Source organism: Cyanistes caeruleus, chromosome 3 (genome assembly GCF_971803275.1).
Source record: "Cyanistes caeruleus chromosome 3, bCyaCae1.hap1.1, whole genome shotgun sequence".
NCBI classification, from domain to species: Eukaryota; Metazoa; Chordata; class Aves; order Passeriformes; family Paridae; genus Cyanistes; species Cyanistes caeruleus.
This window is the reverse complement of record NC_141703.1, coordinates 5,700,078-5,710,352: the sequence shown is the minus strand read 5'-3', so window position 1 is coordinate 5,710,352 and position 10,275 is coordinate 5,700,078. Positions and strand designations below refer to the sequence as shown.

General features: G+C 42.8%; 1 protein-coding gene across 5 annotated transcripts in view; it reads left to right on the top strand.

The window, feature by feature from the left end:
• The first annotated feature begins 19 nt into the window (after window positions 1-19).
• Window positions 20-10,275, top strand: part of HSF2BP (heat shock transcription factor 2 binding protein) — a 31,653-nt gene continuing 21,397 nt past the window's right edge. The window contains exons 1-3 of one of the 5 annotated variants that reach the window (XM_023924190.2): window positions 20-1,019; window positions 3,162-3,312; window positions 7,789-7,892. In XM_023924190.2, the coding sequence (XP_023779958.1) occupies window positions 984-1,019; window positions 3,162-3,312; window positions 7,789-7,892 (291 nt within the window). In that variant the 5' untranslated portion in view covers window positions 20-983. Of the gene's footprint in view, window positions 1,718-3,161; window positions 3,313-7,788; window positions 7,893-10,275 lie in introns of all 5 variants that reach the window. The other 4 variants (XM_086879618.1, XM_023924199.2, XM_023924207.2 and 1 more) reach the window with 4 other exon arrangements.

Sequence of the window (10,275 nt, the reverse complement as noted above, 5' to 3'; positions counted from 1 at the left end):
GCCGGCTCCGCCTGATGACGTCACCGACGCCGGGCTCCGCCTGATGCCGTCACCGGCGCCGGGCTCTGCCGTCACCGCGGGGAAGGCCGGGCGCGGGCAGGGACGCCGGGATGGGTGCTGGAGCGCCGCCGAGTGCTCGTCAGCACCACCGGCCCGGGCACCCCACAAATCACAGAGTCATTAAGGCTGGAAAATAACTTCTGTGATCATCGAGTCCAATCTGTGACCGATCACCACCCTGTCAACCAGCCCAGGGAACTGAGTCGTCCTTCCTGAGGCCCAGAACTGGACACAACACCTGAGGTGTGGCCTCACCTGTGCCCAGCACAGAGCCATAATCACCGCCCTGGTCCTGCTGGCCACACTATTGCTGACACAAGCCAGGTGCCATTGGCCTTCCTGGTCACCTGGGCACAACTGGCTCATGTTCAGCCTCTGTTGACCAGCACCCCAGGTCCTTTTCCTCCGGGCAGCTTTCCAGACACGCCTTCCTCAGCCTGGAGCTGCAGGGGATTGCTGTGACCCAAGTGCAGGACCCAGCAGTTGGCCTTGTTGAACCTCACACCACTGGCCTCGGTCCTTCCACCCATCCTGTCCAGATCCCCCTGCAGAGCCTCCCTGCCCTCCAGCAGATCAATACTCCCTCCCAGCTTGGTGTCACTCCTGGAGCCTCCAGCCCCAGCAGCACCACAGCAGGGCCGGGCTGCAGCTCCCCACAACCCTGCCTTGCTCTGGCCGTTCCCGGCAGCCCGGTATTGTCCCGGTGTTGTCCCGGCGTTATCCCAGTGTTGTGGCGGGGCTGTCCTGGGGCCGCTCCGGGCGGGGCTGGGGGCGGAGCCTCAGCCCAGACCACGCCCCGAACGCCACACCCGGTGTGGGTGGGCGTGGCCACAGCGGAGGCGTGGCCATCGCGTGTTCCTTCCCGCCCTCACGCGCTCCCCCTCCCGCGCGACGCCGCTGTCGCTGCTGTCGCCGCTGTCGCGATGTGGCGCAGCGCCGGCCTCGCTGGCGACGCGCAGGTATCACGAGCGGCCCGGGGCCACTCGAGGCTGGCTCTGAGGCCGGGCCCGGCCCGGGGGCCCGTGTGGATGCCCCGAGGTGCAGAAGGAGCGGGGGGGTTGTGTGGTGGTCCTGGGCCTTGTGGGGCCCTGAGGGGGCGATGGCGGGGCCGCAGGTAGAGGGGAACGCGGTGGGAGCTGTAGAGCGGTGCCAGAGGCACCCTGGGCTGGTGGGGCGTGGGTGGGGAGCGGGCTGGCAGTGATTGCTTGCTAGGGCTCCATCGCCAGCTGGGAGCTCTGCCCTGTTCTGGCAGGGAACTGGGATTTCCTTCACTGGGCTCACAGCAGGCAGGACATGAGCTCAGGTGCATAACATTTCCCTGTGAAAGAACTCGCTGAAGCCAAATTTCCTACCTCCAGCCACCTGCTGTTACTTCAAGGACTGGACAGAAAACTCCTGTTCTCTCCTGTCTGTATTTGCCTTTAACATACTCATGTAGTGCAGAGAGATGTGGAGAAGCTGCTTAAAACAGAGGAAATAAAACTTGTCTGCTGTACTGCTGCACTGCAAGGACCTGTGCTTACAGCAGGAACCACAGATGAGAATTTTCTCCTTACTGCATATTTCATATCTCAACACCAATGATTCACAGCGTGTTTTATTTGAATTCAGCTTCTGCTAGTGAACAGAGCTATTTTTATGTACCAAATTTTCCTCTGTAAGTCTGAGTGATGCTGAATTCTCTCTGTCATTCATGGTTACTGACATGCAGATGGCATTCCTCTAAAGACTCCTCTTCCTATGTGTTTTTTCCATGCTTTCTTGAGACCTAGATGAGTGGAATTTTTCTAGACTCGCGTGGTGTGGTGCTACTTGGCCTTATCCACCTTGCCATAAGCACTTCCTAGAGCAACTTGGAGCTTACAGTTCAAATTAAACCAAAGTCTTTATTCCATACCTTTATTACAGCAATGAACCTGCAGAGGTGGGATTGACCTGTCCCAAAACTCTGGATTTGAAAGATGGCTGGGAAAGAAATAGAGTAGAAAGCAAAACTGAAAGGAAACGTTCAAATCTGGGGAAGTAGGGAAGCAGAAATAATTGTAGGGAATGGTTGGAGAGGATGAACTTCCATTTGTGTTGTGTGCCTGCTCTTGGGAGGGCTGTGGGGATGGCGCATTTTGAACCTGTCAGAGATGAGATTTTGGTTTGTTAGCCTCTTTCCTCTGGAATATGATGTGATACATAAAAAAATGTCATTTTGTCAGCACTGTTCTCAGTGCAGTGCAAAGCAGTACTATGATATCTTTGCTTTCTGAAAGTGTATTAAGTGAATGATGTTTTAGTCAAAACATGTTAAAACTTTGTTGGTGTGTGTGTATCAGCCTTTTTAACATCCAGCAGAGTACACTTGTATGTACATCAGAAACTGGACTTTATGGGGTTTTTTTTGTACAGAAATTTTAAAATTAACACACATTCTACTGGAATATTGAATGAAAATTGTTCTAAAAAACAATTCTAAAAGTAAACTTATGTTCTAAAACTTTTTTTCTAAAAAAGTTCAGCAGGAAAGGAAGCTAGTAAACATTTCTGTCTTACCTCGGGATTAAATTATTTACATGAGGTTGGGTTGCAGATGGCTGCAAATAATTTTTGCTCTTCACAAAAGATAAATTGGTTTTATACAGTTTCCTCCGAAAGAGTTGTTGTAATTTAGGACTGAGGGTCTTGCAAATGTTTGAATTAATTAAAATGCTGAGTAATTTTATACTTTAGGACAGTCATGAAACAACAGCTTGGCATATGCTGCTCACATTTTAAAATGTGAGTGTTAGTTTTTACAGTGTTCTCAGATGTATTGCACACACATTTGGGGTGAAGAAACACATGCAGAGGGGTAATACTATTTACTTTAGACCAAAATTAAGATTTAGGCAAAAATTAAGATTAACAGTCAAGGGGTCAACCTCAGAGACTTTTGGGTTTGATTGCTGGATAGTTCTCTTAAAGAGTTGCAAATTTCTGAAATGACATCATAGAGAGGAATATTTTTGTCCAATAAAAGAAATTGAAGCTGCAAACCACTACAGGACTCTAACAGTGTGTTTGGTTGGTTGTTGGTTTGTTTGTTTTTGTTTTGCTTTTTTGTTTTATTTCAGAAGGCTGAGACCAAAGAGGAATTTGTAAAAGTTAGAAGGAGGGATTTGGAAAGGCTGACAACTGAAGTTATGCAACTGCGGGATTTCTTACCCAAAATAGTAAATGGAGATATCTTGGGGACATTCCAGAAGCTGGATGCTATTGAATCAAGTGAGTAGCACCATCTTACAAGCTCTTGCAGTTTCTGCCAGAACTGCTTAGAACAAACTGTTGTGCCCCAGAAATAGTTGTAGAGTTTGTGGAGCTGTTCCAGATTCAACTGTGTTGTTCAGTGACTGCTTCAGTAAATTAATGTGTTTGTAGTGAAGAAAATTACAGGCTGCCTTAGGATAATCAGACATGTCAAATTAATCTTTAAAAATATTTTACTGTAGATAAAAACATATGTAGTTCAGGCAGTAAGGGAAGCTGTATGAGGAAAAAAAAGTGTTTACCCTTTGAGAAAAGGCAAAAACATTTCGTTTTTCAAAAGGTCACTTTGCACAGAACAAAAACCCCCAACAAAATAATGGTAAATAACAGTGGGTAAAATTTGAAGGAAGAGTAAGTTAATCTTGTATTTGGCTTGTCTTGTTTTTTAGCTTGTATGCTTTACTAATAAAAAAAAAAAAAATTCTGTAATAGAAGTATTTTTCCTGCTGTCCCCAAAGTGCAGTTTTTCAATGTTGTGTTTCTCTGTGCATTACTTTTTTTCAAAAATTACCTCACTCCCAACAAACCACCAGGGCCAAAGAGAAGTCAGCTCCATCCCTAGCCCATAGCTTATCTGCAGCTGTACAATTTACCTGGATTTGGGTTTGCCTGAAAAGACATGGAAAAAGCACTGAGACAGATTAGAGAGAGTATGTCTCATCTAGAATACCAAGTGATAAATGGGAAATGAATTTGAAACAGCCAGCTAAGAAAGAGCAGGACAGGGCCTCAAAGCCTGTGTCTGACAATGTAATATATTGGGGCAGAGCTTCCAGCTGCCTCAATGATCCACTCTTTGGGAAAGTTCTTCCATGTCACAAGCAGTGGATACGGTCTGGAAGTGTCCTCTTTATGCTGTTGCAAGGCATCAAGGGCTGTTTCCAGTTGGGTTAAGTGTTCAAGATCCTCAATTAGTTTTTACCTACTTATCCTGAGATTCCTCTCACTGATCCTTCTGACATTCCTTGTGCCAGACATCAAGGAGACACTGTCAGGGCCACCCACAGCAGGCTTATGGCATCAACATGGAGATTTTAAAACTTCCTGAAATGTTCTGCTGGCTGCCCAGCATTCTCTGGGTCCTCTAGAGCAGGACCTGAAGCTGAGTCAGCCTTTGAATTCTCTTCAGTCTTTCTCCACAGTGGAGATTTCTCTTGCAGGTGATGAGGTCATTTGAATATTTATTCAGGCTCTGGCCATCGTGTGCCCCTACAGCTGGACAAGTGAAGTGGAGATTTTTGCTGCTCCAGTCTTCTCCTACCTCTGCAGCATGAAATAAGGCAGACTGAAAGAAGTCTTTGAAGCATATGCATCACTAAAGATTGGACATCACAGGGACACAAGCAGCCCTCACTCTCAGAATGGTGCTGTTTGCTACGTACAGCCTCTTGGTGTGGCATGTGAAGCTCACAGGAGTCCTGGCAGCTTCTAGAGATGTCTTTTCACGTTGTTCCTACAGAAGCCTAACATGTGATTTGTACATCTCCAGACTTCCATCAGCTGTTGCAGTTTTTTGGGTACTGTTGAGGTATGCTTGAGCAGAAGAGTCTTCTGCTTCTCAAGAAGTGCAGATTACAGTCAGAGGCTTTCAACACCTCTGGCCCATTCAGTTGAGAGGCTGATGGAGTCTTGAACAGCTTTGAGAAACCTTGAGATCTTTACACGTTTCACTGGTGTGTGTAGGTCAGTAGAACACACCCATTTCCTGTGGCTTCCCAGGGGTGATGTCTGAGATCTGAGCTGGTGGTGCTCAGTGCAGCCAACACCTACTTTTCAGGCTTCTGTCAGGGTCTTCATTAAGATTTGAGCCAGGGTAGTTTTCATTTCAAAAAGAGGTCTCTGGTTTTTTCTTATTACCCTTCTCGGGAAGAGTGCTTGGCACCAGGAGTCTTAGAAAAACAGCTCCAGAAGTCTTAGAAGTACAGCTCCAGCAATTTTTGTGTACTATTATGGATCTGTTTCATGCAACTTGCTCCACTTGGGAAGCGTTAAGAAGTAGCATTTGACTTTGATCTAGCATTTGAATGAGCAGAATTTTAATTCCATCACTTCTTGGTATTCATTCCTATTGTACTCAGTTCTCCACTTTCCAGAGTTTTGAGATTAGAACTCTGATCCAGAAAATCTCCTGCTATGATCTATAACTTTCTGTGGATGAGAATGAGTCTACTTCACATCTGAAATGGGGGCCTTCTCTTCTTTCCTGTGCCCAGTGCCTTGTTCTGCTTTTGAGTCTCCATCTTGGGAGCAAGTGCCACTTCTTCCCAGAGTCTGATATACCACTGGAGTGATGAAGTTACATATTTCTTCTTTGTGTGAAGGTGCCATTTCATTTTTTTTTTTGCTCACCCAAGTTGGTAGTGACAGCTGCTTCTTTCTCTTAAGAGAAAAGGCACAGCTGGGAAAGCTGATTTGTCATAGCAGGGGAGTTTCCACAAATGAGGGACAACTAGAGCAGCTTCCACTATTGTCCTTTTTGGCCCCTTCTTCATAAAACATTGTGACACCTTCAGTGACATTGACACATACTTCTTTTATCTGAAGCCCTTTAAAAAATCCAGGTTATGTTGTGTTAACGCTCAGTAGTCAGTGTTATTCTTCTGGCTCAGGTTTGGTTCCAGGACCTTTGAAGTTTGCTGGTGAAGGACGGGGCATCTTTGTGTGTCTTCTGGCTCGTTTTAGGTTGGATCCATCCTCTCAAAGGCTGGAGGTGATTCTTCTCTTTCTGAAGAGCTTGTTTCCTTGCAGGGACAGAGATTTTCACTGGATGAGTTTACCTGGAATAGCTGAACAGGTTCTTGGCTTGCTGTTGGTAAGAGCATGTTCTGCTCCTGCTCATGACATCTTGCTGTCAACTTCTTAGGACTCACACCCACACAGTCAGAAGTGCATGAGACTGAATTTTTTCCACTTGACAGAAGGAAAGTTTCTTGCTACTGACCAGAGTTATCCTCAAATACTCAATTAACCCATTCCTCCCTTCATTCTTTTCCTTTGGACTACAGCTTGAAAAGGAGTTACTAACAGAGCATGTCCTGGCACAGAGATATTTCTCAGCAGTGAGCCCTTGCCTTGCCTCTTTGCTTTCTGCTAAAAAGTGCTGCTGGCTTGGAATCACATGAGGGCTGAGTGGAAATACATTCTACCTCTTCAGATAAATCAGCCACAAACAGCTTTTCTCCTTTTATATAGGCTACTCAAAGCAGTGTGTGTATATTTGAGATGATAAACTTGACAATTAGCACAAAAACAGGAAGTATCACTTTTCAAATCATGTAGAATTACTTAATAGAATGCCAGAAGCCAAGTCCTTTGTTTAATAAGAATGTATTTGGATAATTTTTAATGATGTTGTCTTTTTATGACAGAATTTGATATGATTTTTGGTAATTACATTAAAAAATACTGTCACATGTTGAGGGAAGTATTTCAAGTGTGTTAAGCCATCCACCAAACTGTCATGTTCAAAGGTACAGTGTTTGAAGTGGGGTGTAATTTATTATTTTTTAAACTAACCAAGGTTACAGTAGATGCTGTTTGGATTTTACTTTTTGGAGCTACTTAAACATGTTTCCCTTTTTCAGTACAAATACTAAGCATCAAGGATTGTGTTTTTTTAAAGTAAAATACAATACACAGCTATTGTTAAAACTGTCCTTCAAAAAGAATTTTTTTAAACAGGCATCATGTTGGTGAAATGGAATACTTTTAACTTGATTTTTGTGCACTACAATAAAATAAAATGCTTAAGTTAGAATGAATTTCTGATAACAGAAATTTCTGATAACATCAGAAATTAATTTTAGAAGGGAATCTTAAAATTTGCTTGTAACTGAAATATTGGTTAAATAGTTTATAATCACAGAATCACAGAATGTGTTGGGTTGGAAGGGATCTTAAAAAACATCCAGTTCTAACCCCATTGCCATGGGCAGGGACAACTTCCACTAGCCCAGGTTGCTTATACTAAATTATAATAGTATTATTATTTATAAAATACTATTTTAAAATATTTGGAATAGTTGCTTTTAATTCTTGCTATCCATGTAAGTTGTACTTTTGACTACTGTTGGTATTTTTCTTACATTTTCAATATAGTCACTGACTTGGGTGAAATTTCACTCACGGATTTTTCATGGAAACCAACATGAAAACAAAGTAGAAAACTGAGTAAATGTTAAAAAATATTTTCAACCCTCAGTGTTTAACAGCTAGATGTGATTCTGTTAAATCGGATGTGTTGGTTTGTTTTCTGAGCTGTTGCCACACAGCAGATTGTGGGATTCCCGTTTAGCCACGGGGAGGTGATCTCGCACAAGCAAACGGCTGAGGCACCTCAGTAAAGTCACACTTGGTGGATTCTCTTTGCTTTAATGCAGGCCCAATGACCACAATGTGTTCCTTCTTTCTTTTACCTGATCTATGCTGTCACAGACCTGGAGAAAAAGGAGGAGGAAATAGAGCAGCTGAGAATGGATTGTGAACACTACAGAGCCCGTCTGGAAACGGCCCAGGCAGATTGCATGAGAGAAAAGAAGGTAGATTTGCTGCCATGAAATTGATATCTGTGTGTTTGAGTTTTAGTAACAAAAGGAGTAATGATAAAATTTTCATTTTCATGTCACAAATTGAATCCTCAGTCTCAAAAACAATTTGAGATTTCTATCCAAATAGTCATCCATAACCATATGAACACGTTAAAGTAAAACATCGGGTATTTGGGAAGATTGTGGCGTAGCTGGAATCAAAAGGTCCTTCACAGAATCAGTTCTTGTGAATTTAACATTGCTAATTGTGAGTTTAACATATTTGCAAAGAGGACAACAGAAGATAGTTTAAGCAGTGCAAAGTACAAAATGAAAGCAGCCTCTCTTGGTTTGCTGTGAGATGTGGACTTTTATTTAGTGTTAATAGTCTTTCTCCAAGCACCTATTGATCCAATTGCCATGTACAGCTGAGAATCAAAGAGCAATTTCAGGGCTCTTCTTTGTCAATATTGTATTAAATGATTATGAGAGGGGAGATTCTTAACAATTAAGGAGTAGCAAAGACACTGATTTCTCAGACTGTGAAGCCATTTGAGTTCAAATGAGTCTCTGTGAGACTCAGTGGTGATTATTTGCTGCAAAAGTTCATTTCCTTGGAGCCATCTTCAGTAGTCAGCAGTTGGGGTTATACAGCTGGCATTTGCCAGCCTTGGGATTGCACAAAGACAGATGAACCACAAAACTTACTTCAGTTTTGAAAAGGAGTAATGAAGAGTTCAGAAATGCACTTTCAGTGACATCTGCATAGACAAGACACTCTGGAATGAAATTTGTTATGATGGAATAGTTGCCAATCTGGATATTCCTTATTTCAAAATAAATATCTTCTGGGATAGGTGTTGCAGTTTAGCAATAGGTACAGAGTTCATACTGCTGTGCACTGAGGTCTTCAGTTCCAGGATAAAATCCCTGTAAAATTGAATGTTGTTGCTTTAGATGTTAATGAAGGGAGTCCAACCATGATTCTTGTTAATACTACAAAATAAAGGGCAGGTTTTGTTTTATGATTTCTTTTGGATGCGTTTTACTTAAATCATGGATAGGTTACTAGGAGCAGTTGTTTTAGTGTTTCTGCTCAAATCTCTTCTCTTCATGACTTTGTGCAGTGTGGGGCAGTTGTCTGTCTGGGTTCTCTTACATGACAGGAAGGTGTATTTCAGTGGACTGTGCTCATGATGTTGTGAAGTCCTTTAGCTCTTCAGGATACAACAAGATGGTGTATGTATATGAGTGATTTTTGCTCCTGTTAATCACTTTTCTGGTGTTTTTCATTTGGTTGCTCTAGGCATCCTTGTGTAGAATTTGTGAATTATTTTCTACATATTTATCTTCTGAAGGAGAAAAAAATTATTCACTGAAACAAACATGAAATAAATGCATTTCTGGTTGAGCAGTGTCGTTTTCTGAGGCTGTCATAAATCAACATTTTGCATTCCAAATTCTCTGTGCAGAGCTGTATCACTGATGAGGGAATTGCTGTGCTTTCTGAACCTGAGCAAAACTTGAAGTGCACATGTTATTCTTGGCTAATGTCTCCTTTGTCTGTCTTTTTGCAGTTCCATACTTGGTCACTGCTGTGTTTTTGTGCCTTGACCTTTTCCTGAAGATGGTGGTGTTGGATAGCACAGGCATTGCTGGGTGATGTGAGCTCTTAGGAGTGTTGCTTCCAGCCAGGTTATTTGCTTTTGCAGGCTCTGTTTATTTTCCTGGCTCTTGAATGTACTACTTTGTTTTCCTTGCCTCATATCTTTGTTCTGATGTTGCTTTTGATCTACTAAAAATTCTGGCATTTTTTTCTGCTGGCTTTGCATGCTTGATGGGGGATCTGGATTTGGTATTACTGGGTTTTATGTCTTACTCAGTATAAGCATCCAAATGCAAATAAAATGTATTAAAGATACATTTCCCTAAGACTAGGACAGTGTGGAAAAGACAGGGAGAATACAGGGATTAGACAGGAAGATGCCTGAGGACATTTTGTGGATGAACATGGTGGCAGAAAAGCTGATAGGCCTGGCAGTGAGTCATGTAAAAGATGGAATTTAGCTAATTTGCTTAAAAACGATCAAAGTATTAAGCTATAAGAGACTTTTCCTGGGAGATTATGCCTATGGAATCAGCAGCAAGTGTCGTTCTTTTGCACATGTAGGTGAGACAGACTTCAGAGAGTAAATACACACAGAAGTCTACTTGAGAAATTAAACCTGAACTTTACAAATCCTCACCTGTGTGTTGCATCAGCAGCAGTGCAAATCAGGCTGGTAGGTGTGATCAGGAGGCTCAGTAGGTAGTTGGTGACAAACTTGCAGCTTTGTACTGGTTGACACCACATAATGTAAATTTTCAGATGAGTTAGTATTTCTATTCTTTCCAA